At 41.0% G+C, this 18,862-nt stretch overlaps 1 protein-coding gene across 1 annotated transcript in view; it reads left to right on the top strand.

Moving 5' to 3' along the window:
* The window catches only part of LRFN2 (leucine rich repeat and fibronectin type III domain containing 2), a 181,197-nt gene that overhangs the window by 134,445 nt on the left and 27,890 nt on the right, over positions 1 to 18,862 (top strand). The window contains exon 4 of the mRNA XM_005145322.3: positions 131 to 1,523. Coding sequence (XP_005145379.1) covers positions 151 to 1,523 — 1,373 coding nt within the window. The 5' untranslated portion in view covers positions 131 to 150. The remainder of the gene's footprint in view (positions 1 to 130; positions 1,524 to 18,862) is intronic.

Raw genomic sequence — 18,862 nt, 5'->3', positions numbered from 1 at the left:
CCAGAGTCCTGACTCCTGAGAGGAGGCACAGTGAAGTTTCTCTGGAAGTAGATGTTAGGTAAAACAGAAGAGGGAAGGTAGTTTTATCATAATTGCTGATGTTCCTTGTAACTCTTTTCATTTCTTGCAGGTACTGTTGCTTGATTTACCATGGAAAAATTGCTCTGCAGCATCCTGGTGTTTGGAATGGCTCTCATGGTCAATGCTTGTCCCAAATATTGTGTCTGCCAGAACCTCTCTGAGTCACTGGGGACTTTGTGTCCCTCTAAGGGTCTTCTATTTGTACCACTAGACATAGATCGAAGGACTGTTGAACTCCGACTTGGGGGCAACTTTATTATTAATATCAGCCGACATGATTTTGCTAATATGTCTGGACTGGTTGACCTTACTTTGTCAAGAAACACCATCAGTTACATACAGCCCTACTCTTTCACTGACTTGGAGAGCCTTCGATCTTTACATCTGGACAGCAACAGGCTGCCTGACATTGGGGAGGATATTTTGAGAGGTTTAATTAACCTTCAACATTTGATTTTAAACAACAACCAGCTAAGCAGCATCTCTGATGAAGCCTTTGAAGATTTTTTGCTGACATTGGAAGACTTAGACCTTTCCTACAATAACCTTCGAAACATTCCCTGGGAGTCTGTAAGGAAGATGATAAACTTGCACCAGCTCAGTTTAGATCATAACCTGATTGATTATATTACAGAGGGGACTTTTGCAGATCTTCAGAAATTGGCCAGATTGGATCTAACATCCAACAGACTTCAGAAACTGCCCCCTGACCCTATATTTGCCAGATCTCAAGTAATTCCATTAGCTGTTACCCCGTTTTCTCCACCTTTGTCTCTCAGCTTTGGGGGCAACCCTCTGCATTGCAACTGTGAGCTACTGTGGTTAAGGCGACTTGACAGAGATGATGATATGGAAACTTGTGCTTCTCCTCCAGGTCTAAAAGGAAGGTACTTCTGGTACATACGGGAGGAAGAATTTGTTTGTGAGCCTCCTCTAATTACACAACATACTCACAAGTTGCTGGTTTTAGAAGGGCAGACTGCCACACTGAAATGCAAAGCCATTGGGGATCCCACCCCTATTATTCATTGGGTGGCTCCTGATGACCGCCTCATTGGGAACTCCTCGAGGACAGCTGTCTATGACAATGGCACCTTAGATATCCTCATCACCACTTCTAAGGATTATGGGACTTTCACATGCATAGCAGCCAATGCTGCTGGAGAGTCCACTGCAACAATTGAACTCTCAATTGTTCAGCTCCCCCATCTCAGCAACAGCACAGGCAGAGCAGCCCCACCAAAATCCAGGCTCTCGGACATCACCAGCTCCAGCAAGTCTAATCGTGGGGAAACAAAAGGTCCACCAGAAAGGGCTGTTTTGGTGTCAGATGTGACCACTACCTCAGCTTTGGTCAAGTGGACAGTGAGCAAGTCAGCCCCTCGGGTAAAAATGTATCAGCTGCAGTATAACTGCTCAGATGATGAAGTCCTAATCTACAGGTAAATGCAATTGCTGTTTGGTCCTCTGGTGATAGCAGGGAGCAGAAAGCAGTGTATTCTCACTCTCTTCTACTCTCAGACCTTCTACTCTCAGATCACTATATTATAGTATACAGTGTGGCACTAGTGGTGTCTTGATAAATTTGCACTGGATCTTTCAGTTTATCTGTTGATCTGTTCATCCCTGTTCTAAGTCATACATTACATATCTCTGTAGTATTCATTCTTTAACAACAGCTGCTTTCAGTAAAATTTCCCATTTAGGAAAAAGTAGTATCACACTCGGTAGTCTCCTTAAGAGGCTTAACAAAGAAAGAAAAGCTTGACAGGCTAGAAGTCAGAAGTTTCCCTTTCCACCTCCTTCAGGTGGGATTGAAACATACTACTGAGAAAGGAAGCAACGTGGGAGGAAGTTTGTGCTGTCTACCCATAACTGAGGCTCCAATTATTCTGTGATTCAAGATTTTGGGTTGCTAGCAAGAGATTTTTCACCTGTATGAAAGAACTAATTCTTACTTTACTGACATCTGTTTTACACAGCTGTAATGGCTGACAACTTTGAGGTATTTAATGTTTTATACCATATTAAGTGCAAGAAGAGATAGAGATAATTTCAAAAGCAATCTCTGAATGTTCGTTATGTTTCTCCAGTTATACAACTCAACTGACTTTTAATGATGTAAAGCAAGCGTTGGTTTGCAGAGAAGAAGCAATAAATTTTAGGAATTAAAAATGGATAGGAACAGTACAGGAAAACAGTGTTGCTGCTTTTTCCTTCTGTCTTGGAAGAATGATTGACATAGTATGTTCATGATAGTGATGAATCCCTAGAAACCACACTTTCCTGCCTTTTTCATTGCAAAAACAGCAGTATCACATGCATTGAGCTGAAGTCTACCAGGCTATATGTGAGCTACCAGCAGAAGAATCTTAGGGCAAAGTAAAACCAAGAACAAAAAATTCCTGTAGCTTTATAAGGATCCTGAAGCTAGCGGAGAAAAACTGGATCTGGTAAAGGAATGATGGGATTTGAGTTTTGACTCTAATTTGAGAACAAATTCTAGCCAAAACATAGTCAAAGCTGACAATTTCCTCAGTAGTCTGCTGGCCTACAGCCTACTCTGTCCTTTTACCACCTGGAGTGAGAGCTGAGGAACTAGTCAAAAAGAGAGGTAATAAATGTTCAAGTGGTGTTTTTAACTCACAGTAAAATATAATTTTTATTTTTTTTTCAGAACTGAATGCTTAGTTTGCACAGAGAAAAATTTGTTCTAGCAATGCTTTTGTGTCAATCAGTTGTAGAACAGAGATAGTAAAGTGATTTATTTACCTACTCCAAGCTCTTTTCCAAAAGTAGAAATACTGACTTGAAAGTCCAAAGAACATTCTTTTTCAAGACTACTTATTCAAATATGAAATAATCTGAGATTTTCAGTTCTGTTAACTTTCATTCCTCAATTATCAAAATATGCAGTATCAAATCAATTAGCAGGTGGGAATTATTTGCCTTGCTCTGGCTGAGGTACAGAGGAGCTAATGTGTGTTAGTTCTGGGACTTCCAACTATGTGGAGTTAGGTAGAATGAAAGGATAAGATGAAACTAAGTAATGATGAAGTATTAGGAAAAGAATGAAAGAAAATTTGACAGTGTAAAGTTTTCCTGAGGCAAAGCTTTTGGCAAAAGCTCAACATTATTTATGATTCTGAGCCCAGTGGAATTGTGAGAAAATATTCTGAAGGTTATGTATGGTCATATGACACTGTATAGTGAATTTGGCCCAGAGAACAGGAATATCTGCAACAGAATGCAGAAGCTGTCAGGTGTTGGAGGTGGCTGGTGGTATTGATTTGCTGAGAAGGAGGATGGCCAGGGTAAACAAAACAAAACAAAACAATGCAGAAGCAAAGACACGTAATCTAGTAAGTGGAGGAGTGAGAATTGGATGCCATGGGCAAAAAAATGAAAGGTGCCATCTTGCCAGCCTGGTCTGGATGAACAAGTGGCTATCAAGGTGTCAGGCAACCCTAAATTCTTATCCTGCCCCCACTGCCACCTCTCAGTGAGGTTTTGGCCCTTTGTTGCTTTACTTGGTTGTGGCTCAGTTTTCCAAGAGCACAATGAGAAAAAAAGTGCTATTTCCATAAATCTCTCATTGGGCCTTTCTGAGGATTCAGTGATGATGCATAGTTCTTTACATTCAAAGCTCTCAAAAGCACTTCACCAGAGAAAACAGATTTTTTTCTCTATATATTTAACACTTGGGAAAAATGAAGCATTGAAAGATGAAGTGAATTGTCCAGCATCTGAGAGTTAATCAATGGCACTCATAATATCAAAACCAGCTCCTGCGACTTTCAGTCAGGGAACCAGTCAGCCCCTTAGAGTTAATTACCTAATGCTGTTTTGCTTTAATGATCAGATGCATATCACTGCAATGAGCATGTAGAAAAACCTAAGGGAAAAGGATTTCTGCAGTGCTCTGCTCTATAAAATTCTGTGTATGTTCTACACAGAATGTGATACTGCTTAGCTAATAAAATGATGGGCACTTAATATGTGTTAAAATTTGTCAGTATGCCAGGACTGAGGCACAATGGTTGTGCTTGGTTTGAAGGAATCCTGCTTCACTAGTAAAAAATGTATGCACACAAGACAAGACCTTGCTGTATCCTCTGCTAAGAATTTTTTCATTAATGTTGTACTCACAATGAAAGAGTGAAAGTAAAAGTTCTTCCCTCCCTATTGTTATTAACATCTTTCCTGATCATTACCCAGGACACCAGTCCCATTCCTGCTTTTATTCCAGCTGTGATCTTCCACTTGTAGAAGCTGCACATGGTAGAAAGGGGACCTCATTGGGATGCGATTTGCCCTATGAAAATTCAGAGGTGCAGTGACAAGCATTGTCTGTTAGGCCTCTTGATTTCACTGAGCTGAAATAAAAAGAATCTGAAATTTGGCTTTAGATACAGCAGTGTCATCATAATGAGGATTAGCAGGAGGAGTACAGTTTGTCTGCTTGCACTATCTGACCTTCCCTTGTATTTGCTGTCTCCAGGCCATTGTAGAAGTTAGCAGCAAGTCTTTATCTCTTTCAGCAGATTCAGGATGCAAGTTTCTGATTCCGATCAAATGAGCACAGTCCTGGATCAGCACTCTGTTCTGCATGGTTTCCAAGAGGGAGAAGGAGAAGCTGGAGGAAAGGGAGTGATAGCTTGTGCTGATGTCTCAGAGAGGCAGGTTGGTCAATGTCAACTTGCACAGACAGCAACTGCCCCTGACATTGGCACCAGATCAATAACCAGAGGCTGCTCAGAGGTGACATAGCTATATTATCTTTTGCACACCACTGGCAGTAGGGAATCTTCCTTCTTTAATGGAGAATGCACTTAATTCTTAGCAGTATCTCAGAGCTTCCAGAAACTGCTTTGACCTGGGCTCACATTGAAAAAAGACCCTACAAGAGGGGCCTGTGCTGGAATTGTCTATCACAGGCAGGTGAGCACCATTGCTTTACTGACCAATGTGTCTTCCAGTGAGTGAGCTCTCTGACTTTTCCATGCACTGGTTTTAGTAAACCTGCTGTCAAGATAATGATATTGTTTCACCCAGAACAGAACCAGGATTCCTCTCTTTCTACGCAGAGTGAGAGGAAACCTTGTTTTGCTGTTTGGGTTTGAGGTTTGGTTTTGTCTAAGTTGCTTTTTTGTTGTTTTTTTTCCTTCTGTAATTTTTCCTATTTTCTGATTTATGTTGCTTACTTGTTCTTAATTTTTTCCTCTTCACTCCCCTTAACTTTTGCCAACTCACCTTTGTGCCATTCAAACCCATGCTACCCTGGATGGAGAAAATGGCAACTGTTGGTAACATTAAGAAGCCACATCATGACCAGCAGGTGCCACAGAAATGAGATAATAGGTTACTATCTCTGTCTTCTGTTCACACACAGGTTATGAGAGCAGGCCCTTTTGAAGTGGAAATAAAAAAAAATCCCTGAGAACTGCAACTCATTTTTTTTTAAGTACTGCCACATAATAAAGTCTTTTTTTGGTGCATGTGGCCATGGTTCATGCTGCTCTGATCCCGCAAGCTGGATATACATGGGCACTAATGGGATGTGCCCATGAGTGTTAAGGGATCTGGTTCAGCATGAAGACATTCATGGCACTTGGGAAAAATCCTGAGAACTGGAAGAAAGCAAATATCACTTCTATCTTCAGAACAGGAAAGAAGGAGGACCCAGGGAACTGCAGTCAATGCAGCCTCACCTCAATCCCTGGAAGATGATGGAACAACTAATCCTGGGTGTATTTTCCAGGAATGTGGTGGGCAAGAAGGTGATCTGGAGTCATCAGCATAAACCTGATAACATTTTATGATGAAATACCTAGGTTAGTAGAAGAGGTGAGAGAGCACTAGAGGACTATCTTGAAGTCACTATGGCTTTCAACACTGTCTTGTAAGATTGTTGTAGAGAAGCTGATGAAGTATGGGCTGGATGAGCAGTGGCATGGATTTAAAACTAGACAAATGGCTGAGCCAGGAGAGTTGTAATGAGTGGCATGAAGTCTCATTGGAGACCAGTAACTAGCAGTATATCTCAAGAGTCAATGCTGGTCTACAACCTTTTTAGCATCCTATCCTATTTAATATCTTCATTAATGACCTGTATGATGGCACAGAGTATACCCTCAACAGTTTGCTGATGATGCAGAATTGTGAGGAGTGGCTGATAGAACAGTGTCATACAGAGAGGCCTCAACAGCCTGGAGAAATTGGTGGTTAGAGGAGCCCCATGATATTCAACAAGAGGAAATCCCAAGTCCTAACACTGAGGATGAATAAACCCATGCACCAGATATGCTGGGAGCTTTGTAGAAAAAGATCTGGGAGGCCTGATGGACATGAGATTAAACACGAGCCAGTGATGCACCTTTGCCATAGGCTAATGGTACCCGGGGCTGCATTAGGAGGAGCGTTGCCAGAAAGTCAAGGGAGGTGATCCTTCCTCTTTATTCAGCATTGGTGAGGCCACACCTGAAGTACTCTTTTGGCTCCTCAGTACAAGAGAGATGTGGGCATACTGGCAAGAGTCCAGCAAAGAGACACTAAGATAATTAAGGAACTGGATCACCTCACATATGAGGAAAGGCTGAGAGACCTATGACTGTTCAGCCTGGAGAAGAAGAAGCTCATGGGAGAAGTCATCAATGTGAAGAAATATCTGAAGGGAGAATGCAAGAATTGAGAGTCAGGCTTTTCTCAGTGGTGCCCAGTGTTAAGACAAGAGGCACCATGTGAAGGTACACAAGGAGATTACATGTGAACATCAGGAAATACTTTTTTACTGTAATGGTAACTAAGCACTGGCACAGGTGGCTCAGAGAGGTGCTAGAGTCTCCATTCTTGCAGATATTCAAAAGCCATTTGGATATGGTACTGGTAACTGCATCTATCTGGCCATCCTTGAGCAGAGGGGTTGGACAAGATGACCTACAGAGATTCCTTATAGCCTCAATCACACTGTGTTTCTGTAATCCTCAGTGATGCTCAGGCCAGCACTTTGACACTGTGAGCTAATCTCTGAAGAAAAGATAAATGTAACTATCCCTCTAGAAAAATACAATGCAATTTGCAAAGGCCAGAGCCAGGTAAATTTGGGCATGTTTAGAGTTATGTGGGTTTAATGCATCAGCTTTCATCCTTTTCTGTAATATAAACTACCCTTAAACACACACGGATTACAATAATTTTGTATTATACCCATCACTTTTGGTGAAGACCATAAGTGTGTTTACAAAACACACAAGCGAAAAATACCTCTTATTTGAACAAAAAAGATGCAGGAAGAGTAACTAGTGTCCAAGAAAAAAAGGGACAGAAAAAGACCAAAGGTCTTCAAAGCAGTGTACTTAGAATTAAGGTTGAGAGGCAAACTCTCTAGGAGATCTGCTCTATCATAGAAATCCTAAGAGTAGGTTTTTTTTTAGCCTAGACTCTCCTTTCACAAGTGTTTCAGACATTTAAGAACAGACTTATAATCTGGTCAACTTAGGCACTGGCATAGTTAATGAATTTTGAATAAGAGATTCAGTTGAAATATAAAAATATTCAGAATAGAATCTTTGGGGCTCAGTTTCCCATCTGTTACCTGGGGTGACAGGACTGGCTTGCCTCAAAGGGATAAATGCATTAGAAAACATTGTGGAACCAGAAGCCCACATAAATGAACAGGGAGAATGTGGCTTTGAAGTCATTGCATGCTCAGCAGCAACAGAGATAGTCATGAACAATTAAGATGAAGCATTACATAACTGCAACACTTAAATTCAAGTAAGGCATCTGGGGACAGAGATTGTGTCTTTTTTTATGCGTAGAGCACCTTATGTAATGTGGGACCAAATCTCAGTTTTGGCCATCAGGTATTGGTGAAATATAGAAATTCACTACTATTTCAAAAGATCAATAAGTCTGCAAGTGTTTTGAGGAACTTCCCAGGTCATACTTAGCCTGCTGACTGTTTTGAGTTAAAGTGATGACACAGCCACTTAAAAATGTGCATCTGAAGTGCAACACTGCCATTTAATTTATGAGAGATTTAGATGTTTTATTTTGTAGTGTTTCATACTAAGGGTGATAAAAATAGCAGTACAAATTAAGAATTACTGGAGCACTATAGTCTCCCTAGCTTATAAATTCAGCACTGGAAGAAAACTTATTTTATATATTTATGAATGCTTATTTTTTCCACATATATTTTATGTAGCATGCAGTCTAAGCATTAGAATATGAATAAATACTTCCATATCTCCAGTTTATTTAAACAATGGTGTCATGGATTTGATTACCTAAACAGTATAATCATGATTTACATTTACACAGCTCCTTTTACTGCAAGTGCTTTACAGAGTGACTGAACCAACATCACCAATCACTGCTATCCTGTCATCTCTCAGCTAAATATTAGCTGCAGTTTGGCAGTCAGTTTATAGTGCAACTCCACTTCATGAGTAAAAAATAACTTCAGCCTCAGTACTTGTGGATACTTTAACTTAGGTAGGAAGTAATTAACTGAGTTTGAATTTCCCACAGCATATTAGGATAAATACACCCATGCAGTCTTCTAGTCAGCTGCATATCAGTAAGAAAATGCTTTATGATGAAAGTGCTGCAAACTTCAGAAATAACTAATTGTGTAAGGATGTTCTTTCAAACAGCAGTGCCACAGAGCCACTGTCTAGATCACTAATGCTTCTTGCAATGAAAGCCTGTTGTGCAGAGGTCTACCAGCTAAAGACTGAAAATGGGAAGCAATGCCCTGCTGCTGTTAGAACACATAATCTCAACAACCTGATGCTGGAGTGAAGCATGGTTGCATTATTTTCCCTCTGAGGAAAGTTAGTAATACATAGCTTTGGTAATTTTAAGAAAGGCAGGTGATTCATTTATTCTGAAAGGCCTGAACATCTTTCCTTACTCATGATTCGAACTGAAGTGGGTTCATTCAAATAAAGACTTACAGGTAAATGTCTGCCACTATTCTACCCCATTTTCAGTTCCACCTCTGCCTCTGTCTTCACTAGGAACTAACTTTCCTTCATGGCTCACAGCTGGCACAAAAATCCCTCTTAAGCCTCCACACATGAGCCAGTTATTCTGGCTGCATTGTATCTGGGATACAAACTTTGATTTGGTCAAAGCATTTATATATTTAGACACTGACTAAAACAACCATTCGGAGGAAGGACATCACATGAAGACATTAATTATCATGTATTAATCATTGGTATTTGACAGGTTGAGACAGCAATTGTATAAAAATAAAAAAGCGAAGTCACAATCCCAAAGGGAAGCAAAATTTGTATAAGCAGAGCAGTGAAATTTTGACATGGATATTTGGTACTTCAGGTCATTTGAGAGTGGTTTGCAGCAGTAGTGTGCATTGACACCTGGAGGACATTAAGCAAATGCAAACTTGCTGAAAGGCATCAGGCATAATGAAGAAGCTGCTTCACAGAAACATGTATTCTGAGACTCTGGGGGTTTGGAGTTTAATTTGCACCTGTTGAAAAAAGCTTCATCTAGCCTTTACTTTTTGTTTTGTTTCTCTTGCTGAGACAAATACATGGACAAGGGAGGATTAGGGTGTTTTTTTTTGTCTGCTTGTGTTTATTCCCTTCCCTCCTCTTACAATCTGAGACATGTTTGAAGAATAAGAAAGAAAATGTAGTGGCAATGAGAAAAATTACATTATTACCAGATAATGAGGTAGAAAATGAAGATATAAAATGTGAAAGAAATATAAATATATTTCTTTATAAATATAATGAATAAATGAAAAATAAACAAGAGTTAAAGAAAAGTAGATTTACCTCTTAGTATTGTTACAAAAGTAATCCTAGATTGCTATAATAAACCATCATTCACTTGATGTATGCATAGAAACTGATGAGAAATCAATTGGTGAGAACCACCTCGGTTCATGATAAGCAGTGGCAGACCATGCAGATGCTACCCAGACCAATAGTTTCTTGCTTGATAACTGCCACACAAAGACAAAATACTAAATGGCCTCTGATCCCTAACAGGAGATACACCCCTTTACATGAGTATGTAAGACATATGCGAGAGCATGTGAGAAGGCACTTGCATTACTGCTGTTCACCCTGCAGTGCCCCAGTGTAGCAGAGAAGGGTACTAAGGACAATGTAGGCCCCCTCCGGAAACTTTAGGGAGAACTGCCTACACAGGACTTGGAGAAGCTTGAGGTTCTGAATGGCTTCTTTGCCTTGGTCTTCACTGGCAAAGGCTCTGACCACAGCACCCAAATCTTGGAAGGTGGATGCAGAGACTGTGAAAACCTAGACCTTGGGCCCACTGGAGGAGAGGATCTGGTTCGAGACCATCTTAAGAACCTGAATGTACACAGGTCCATGGGCCCTGATGAAATCCATCCGCGGGTCCTGCAGGAGATGGCGAATGAAGTTGCAAAGCCACTGGCCATCATATTTGAAAAATCATGGCAGACAGGTGAAGTTCCTGATGACTGGAAAAAGGGAAATATAACCCCCATTTTCAAGAAGGGGAAAATGGATGACCCAGGGAATTACAGACGGGTCAGTCTCACCTCTGTGCCTGGCAAAATCTGGGAGCAGATTCTCTTGGAAGGCATGCGAGGGCACATGAAAAACAGCAAGGTGCTTGGTGACAGCCAGCATGGCTTCACTAGGGGGAAATCCTGCCTGACCAATTTGGTGGCCTTCTATGACAGGGTTACAAAAGTGATGGACAGGGGTGGAGCAGTTGACGTCATCTACCTGGACTTGTTCAAAGCATTCAACACTGTCCCACATGACATCCTTGTCTCTGAATTGGAGTGTCATCAATTTTATAGGTGGACCACTGAGTGGATAAAGAACTGGCTGGATGGTCGCACTCAAAGAGTTGTGGTCAACGGTTCAGTGTCCGGCTGGAGACCAGTAACGAGTTGTGTCCCTCAGGGATCGGTGTTGGGACCGGTCTTGTTTAATATTTTTGTCGCTGACATGGACAATGAAATTAAGTGTGCCCTCAGCAAGTTTGCCGATGACACCAAGCTGTGTGGTTCTGTTGATACGTTAGAGGGAAGGAATGCCATTCTCAGGGACCTTGACACACTTGTGAGGTGGGCTGATGCCAACCTCATGAAGTTTAACCATGACAAGTGCAAGGTCCTACACCTGGGTCGGAGCAATCCTAGGCAAAGCTACAGGTTGGGCAAAAAGGAAATTCATGGTAGTCCTGCGGAGAAGGACTTGAGGGTGTTGGTCAATGAGAATATGGACATGAGCCAGCAGTGTGCACTCACAGCCCAGAAAGCCAACCGTATCCTGGGCTGCATCAAAAGGAGTGTGACCAGCAGATCGAAGGAGGTGATCCTGCCCCTCTACTCTGCTCTCGTGAGACCTCACTTGGAGTATTGTGTGCAGTTCTGGTGTCCTCAACAGAAAAAGGACATGGAACTGTTAGAACAAGTGCAGAGGAGGGCTACGAGGATGATTAGGGGACTGGAGCACCTTCCATATGAAGACAGGCTGAGCAAGTTGGGGCTGTTCAGCCTGGAGAAGAGAAGGCTGCATGGAGACCTCATAGCAGCTGTCCAGTATCTGAAGGGGGCCTATAGGGATGCTGGGGAGGGACTATTCATTAGGGACTGTAGTGATAGGACAAGGGGTAATGGGTTGAAACTTAAACAGCAGAGGTTTAGACTGGATATAAGGAAGAAACTCTTTCCTGTTAGGGTGGAGAGGTACTGGAATGCGTTGCCCAGGGAGGTAGTGAATGCTCCATCCCTGGCAGTGTTCAGTGCCAGGTTGGATGAAGCCTTGGGTGATATGTGTGAGGTGTCCCTGCCCATGGCACGGGGGTTGGAACTAGATGATCTTAAGGTCCTTTCCAATCCTAACTATTCCATGATTCTATGACAGCATCTTTCACTGTCTTGGAGGCATTCTCATTTCCTTCAAAGTTTAACAGCAGTCAAATAACGTTTAGTGAGGTATGTGAAGAGGTTGTATGCTGCAATTCTACTCCTGAGCTCAGCCTCAGGTGCTGAATACAAAGATACAGAGCCTGAATCTCATCTTAGCCACTGTTGTGCTTCTGGGAAGAAATCCACCAGAGCCAGGGACAGTGTGCAGGGTGGAAAGGAAATCAGAATTGGTTTTCAGCATAAGACAGCAGTACTCTCGTTTTATCTCTGCTGCTAATTTTTTATTTAGATCATCAAAGGCTCAGCACTTTTACTTGAGGGGAATTCAGGATTAGCTAACGCTTGCCCATAACATCTGCCACATCCCCTCCCTCGGCTGCTTTGAACCTGAACACCAGGAGCTGTCTCCACCCATCACTGCAATAGTGAACTACATATCTAATGCCAAAAAGAACTATTGAAATAAGATTTTGATTAAGCTTCAAGTGAGTCAACAATCTGATCTCTAAATGAAAAATTTTAACACATTCAGATTCATACCAATTGTGAATATTAAGAAGCCAGCACAGAGTTGCACAGTTGCTACTATCTTTTGTATTTAAAATCTAGGACAGGTTTATAGCAGTTCATGTGCTGCTCTATGAAAAAAAAAACCCTGTTGTTACTTGCTGATCTTTTAATGGTGACAACTTCCCAAGTCATTCATACTCATGTAAAATGAGAATAGTTAGCACTGGTAGTTACAGGTAACTGATCAAATGCTTGACTCAGCACTCAGAAGTGAGTCGCCATCATTGACTCTGTTGGGCTTTGGTTCAGTCTGAAAATCTTGTATTTTAGGGATTACCATTGTTTTCTAGAGAGACAGATGAAGGAATAAAGAGGTTAAATATTTAGCTTAAGGTAATTCGGTAAACCAGTTTGAAGAAACAACATGATTCACAGCTGGGAGTAGTCCTGATTTAGCCTTCAATGTGTTCATAATAAAGTCCTTCCTCACATTTCAAATCAGATAATTTCCCATCATAAAGTCATAATTTGGATATAAAATATAGCATTCTTGATGATGTTACTGCTGTTAAATGCAGGTTAGAAATCTGTTGACTTGGGAAAATATCTTCAATAGTATCAAACTCAGATCAGGGCTTCTTTGTAGTCATGTGCCTATACAACAGAAGTGTGCGGTCTCCTTAAAAGAACAGTAAAAACAATGAGTCTTGATTTCATAGAATCATAGAATGGTTTGGGTTGGAAAGGACCTTAAGATCATCTATTTCCCAGGGACACCTTACATTAGCCCATGTAGTCCAAGGCTCTGTCCAACCAGGCCTTGAACACTACCAGGGGTGGAGCAACCTGTTCCAGTGCCTCACCACCATCACAGTAAAGAACTTCTTCCCTATATTTACTGTGAACTTCCCCTGTTTGTTTAATCCCATTACCCCTTGTCCTATCACTACAGTCCCTGATGTAAAGTCACACTCCAGCATCCCTTGTAGGTCCCCTTCAGATATTGTAAGGCTGCTGTGAGGTCTCCACGCAGCCTTCTCTTCTTCAGGCTGAGCAGCCCCAACTTTCTCAGCCTGTCTTCATGCAGGAGGTGCTCCAGCCCCTTTAGTATCTTTATGGTACTTTTCTGGGTTTGCTCCAACAGTTACATGTGCTTCTTATGTCAAGGACACCAGAACTGCACACATTACTCAAGTGTGGTCTCACAAAAGCAGAGTAGAGGGGCAAATTTCCTCCATACTTTTTATGTGTAATTTCCTCCATCCTTAGTATATGTACTGCACACTTAAGCACCCAAAATGCTCCACTTGATGTCCAAGTTTTCACTTCTTCAGGTGGTGCGTGCAGCAGGTTCACAAAAATCCTTGTCTCCCCAGTGCTGGTCCATTAAGTTCCAGGTGTTTTCACAGATCCACTATGATCTCTTCTCCATTTTGTGTCACAGATGCTGACATCTCGGTCCTTTTAGGAGACAATGGAAAAAACTATCAGTGACTACAGAGTGTGACTACTATTTCTAGCCTTTCTAAATCTCTGTCTGAGAACTTCCTCCCTCCCCTCACCTCAGCCTTCATTTTGACTGGGACACCAACAATCTAGATAATTTCCAGACTACTAAGAAATCTCCTTTAAGAATGGTGACCCTAAAGTAAAAATAGTGGCTGAAAACTACTTGCTTGAGGGAGAGGATTATTTATTTTATCCACAGGTGTTTTGCAAGAGAGTTTACATATATATATATCTTTAAAACATATAGTATTCCTAAAGCATATTCAGATGTTATGGCCTTATTTCACTGCCATAGCTGCAGATTTACCTATTTAGCTGCTTGTTCTGAATTTCCTATTATATCTTCTTTTCACACTTGGCTTTCTGCTTATAAGCTCAGGGTTTTTTTTCAGAAAAACTGTACTTTTTATACAATGATTGCACCAATTAACCCCAACATAAGATAGAAATGTTACAGCCTTAATTCCTTAGAGAAATTACTTAGAACTCATAATCTGAAAAATATAGAACTGAAAAAGATACAACACCAGAAAAATAAAAAAGATGGATATAGTGGGCTAAATACATTAAATCATAAAGCCTTCATTGGCTTTAGCTCTTACAACCCTTGTTACTATTGGATTTACATATAATAAGCAGATCTTTTGAGCACAATATATGCATTCAGAGTAAGCAAAAGTCATTCTATTCAGATGATTCAGTACAAGGTGAATGCAATGTTTGTTTCTCATTCAAATCTATTTTGAAGCTTCAATTGAGATGCTGATGGTGAGTAGTCTCTGTGTTAATGCTCTGCTCAGGGAAAGATGAAAGAAGAGGATTTCAGACAAGCTGAGGACTGCTCGGAATGGACTCAATCAGAGATCAATATGATCAGACCAAAAGCCATTTATTGCAAAGCATTAACTCCTTATTGCTTACATACACTTACAGTGATTTGGCATATTATGATTGGATAAATTTCTTGAAGACCTTTAGCAACTAACATATAATTGGTCAAACACAGGTGTGAGAACTTGACCTCGAAAGCTTGCCAACAGTCCACAGTTCTCATAACTCAGTGAACTCCAGCTTCTTCTTATTTTGCTTCCTTAAGCTTCCTCAGGCCTCTCATGGCCTTGCTGTATCTTTCAGGGTAATTCAGAGTTCATGTACCAAATATCCATTCTCCTGTGAGAACACTGTGTCCACAGAGGACCTTAAAACTTGAGGCAGAAATCAGATTCATGCTCCATGTAACTCTTTGAGTGTTGTAGGTTTTTAATGAAGGTTTGTACTACAAGGAAGTAATTTATTCTTTCTCTATTCTTAAAAGGACACAAGAGAAATATAGATTAAAAATTCAGTGGTAAAAAAAAATATTAGGTAATGGATCCATCTTTGAAAACATAATATGGGTTATTTCATTGCCATAATACCCTTTTCCCCCAATACATCTTGGGGGAATAATAATGTCATGATTTACAGTCTAATATGGGGGCAATAGAGACATGTACCCTGTAATCCATAATAATCTGTAATAGGGCCAAGCACAAAGATAATCCAGTCCTATCTGAGGATAACAGGCTAGTAACCTTGAAACTATAATGTCATTGAGAAGCTTCTCTGCTTAAAATGAAACATTCTGATTTTCAAAAAGCAGCCCAGCCAGCAGGCAGATAGATCTGCCTCATTTCCACAGCCCTGCTCATGTCTCAGAATCACAGCATGATCATATTAGGTCCCAAAGTATTTGAAGGGAATACCACAGAGAGATGCTTTCCATGGAAGGAAATGGGAATTAGTTTCAGCCTTTGGCAGAGGGCACTTTAGAGTGAAGCAAAATCATCTGTGTGCCATAGCAACAGAGAGAGAGGCACTAGTGCTGGGCAAGAGAGATGCTTAGATAACATCTTCAGATGAGGGAGAGCTCATCCACTAGATGCTACAGCTGTGCTTTTAGGGTGGTTAAAAAAGCCCTGTAGACAGCAAGGTGAGGCTATATCATAACCTCCTTCTGGTTTACAGATTGGTTTATATGCAGAGATGATCAGTTTGAGAAAGCTAGCACTAGATGTGAATTTGTGATGAACTTGCCCATCTGTCCTCCCTCCCCTTTCTCTAGCATCACTTTGAATTTGCCTAAGTTTTAATTTTGTAATATATTTATTACTTTATAATTTACTTCATTTTGACAAGAAAACAAATACAAAAGCTGTTTGTTCAACCCAACACTTTTTTCTCTTTTAATTATCTGTTTATTCAATCAGCTTGGATTTTGGAATTGGTTCTTATGCAGATATCCCAAACCATGCTCTGAATTTTTCTCAAGAGTGGGGATTGCACAGGCTGTAGCTGCCCGATAGACATATGGGCAGCTAACGGTATCAAGGCACCCCACCAGCAGCTCTGCTGTCTGGCAGATTGCCTCAGATAGTCAGGCTAGATGAATCAGTCCTTCTGCCAGTGCTGAGAGTGGGAGCTGCTTGTGCAGAATGAAAAGTACACATAGTGATTACTGAGCCTCCCTGCATGTTATACTGCAGTGTTGGGATGCAGAGCCAAGTGAACTTGAATTTTGTTAATATGAGTATGTACAGGCAGAATTTCAGCTTTCAGGTTACTCTGGGGCAAGTTTGGGTCACCAGCCTGCTGTATGCAAAGGTTCATGGCCTGGGAGTGTTATGGGGAGGAATTTGACAGCACTGCCAGGGCTGGGCAACAGCAGATATGTAGAGAAATGAAGGTAATTGGCTTTAAACCATCCTGTCTTTCTTTGTGTCTTCACTTTCATCCCTGAAAGGCAGACAGATGTTTGGTAAGCTGATCAGGCAATAGAGACAAGAATACCCCTGCTTCTCTCCCCCATCCCTTTGATCCTTGCAGCCTCCTCCTGTTGCTGTTACAATGGTGTGTCTTGCTCTGAGCAGGCAGAAGGAGGAACAGCCACCATGGAAGGAGTCACCTCAGTGACCACGGGCTGCTGGCTGAGCAGAGGGCAATTGCAGCCCCATGTGCTCTTAGTGGTCAGACAAACCTCCTGCACCCTCAGTGGTATGAGCAATGCTGCAGAGGTACCTCTGATAGATGCTTGGCTCTTGTGTGATTTGCTTAGGGATGTAGAATCATGGAATAGTTAGAGTTGGAAAGTAACTGAAGATCATCTAATTCCAACCCCCTGCCACAGGCAGGGATACCTCACACTAGACCATATTGCCCAAGGCTCTGTTAAACCTGGCCTTGAATACTGTCAGAGATAAAGCCTTTAAGAGCCATGCAGAGGTCACAAGGTTATAAGTATGGCTAGTAGTTCAAATTCTGTTTTCTTTCTCAGGGACACTAATGTCTTTTGTGAGATGAACTGTTTGCAAGAGGAAGAATGAAATAAACACTGGGAGCAGGATTCATGCCTGTGAAGAGCATTAATAAAAGCCTGAGGGACCGCAGCAGTCCCATTTCAGGGTTCAGTACTGCACTTTGGTACTGCCCCAGGTTAGAGTGGGATGAAGAGGTGATGAGGTCTTGTGCAATACAAACTCTTGCTAATCAAAGCATATGAAATTTTAGCTGGCTTTTTGTTTTTTTTTTCTACACTAAAAGATAATGTTGATGTTCATTTCACCTTTTCTCTTTGTTTTCCCCAACAGGCTCTCATGGTAGATAATTATATTGTCTGTGATTTAATTAGCTAATTGTGCCAGAGTTGGAGTATTTTTTCAGAGTAAATCCTTCTATTTAGTTGTTCTTAAGCAGCTTCTGTTTGGGTTTTCTCATAGAATTTACTTTGTGTGTCATTATATGGTAGCACAGATGTTTATAACTGGTTTCATTGGGATTTTTAAATATGACAGTTATCCAAGTGGAGTGAAATTAACAGCGGTATGGAAGGCAGAAGTGGCATACTCCTGGAAGTAGCACACTGACTTACAAATTCTGCAAAATTTTGTTGATATTTTTACAATAATATTTTGAAAATAATGATATGGATTTACTCTCAAAAAAGTTATTTTAATCTTCATATTAACACTTTTAAAGGACACATTATATCTAGCACATATAAGGCATTTTGAATCTGGCCTTTGCATCTCCAAACAAAAAAAAAATGTCCCTTTCTTTAGCAGGCTTAGTTTGTCAGTATATGAACCTTGTTTCTGTTGCTAGCTGTACTTTAAGCAAAGATTTCAGTGCTCACTGATGTGGTGAACTAGTGGTTACATGTAAATGTAAACAAAGCTGTCTGGTCTTCCTTGAAAAACCCAAAGACAAGCAGTAACAAGAGAAGCAGGCAAGGAGAGCTGCTCCTTGACCTGATTAGCATACATAGTGGTAAGTTTTATGTTGTTGTGTCATGGAATTGTAACCTGTGTATTTTTTCTAGTGATGTCTAACTCTTGCAAAGTCTATATAACCTTGTAATGATGATGTTCAGTCATGCTTCTCCATCCTGTGCTATTTCATATATGCCCATGTAGAGTTACGAGGTTGTGTTCAACTATCAAAGGTGTTATTGTGCAAAGTCTTAGTAAGAGTTTTTGTTGTCTCCCTCCTTTCACTGTGTGTATGTGGGACTGTGCTGTAGACAATTTTCTTCCTTCTTTCTTGGCACCCCTTGGATGTGGCTAGTCACAGTAACAAGGCCAGATCTTTGATGAAACTTAGGAACCTACATTTATTATAAACTTAGGATCTTGCTGTAGCTCAAGGTGGCTAAGCTGTGAGCTTACAGCTGCGTGGTGCTGAGAAGCATCAAGCTTTACAAGTCATCAGAACACGCCTCCTAACAGTTTGCTCACCTCTGTAACTCCCCAGTTAAGATTTGATTAACAAGCTTGCAGAGCTTCATGTCCATTAGTGAAATTATATATATCA

This window comes from Melopsittacus undulatus, chromosome 3 (assembly GCF_012275295.1).
Source record: "Melopsittacus undulatus isolate bMelUnd1 chromosome 3, bMelUnd1.mat.Z, whole genome shotgun sequence".
Classification (NCBI taxonomy): domain Eukaryota; kingdom Metazoa; phylum Chordata; class Aves; order Psittaciformes; family Psittaculidae; genus Melopsittacus; species Melopsittacus undulatus.
The sequence above is the reverse complement of the archived record's forward strand: the minus strand, read 5'-3'. Positions and strand labels throughout refer to the sequence as shown.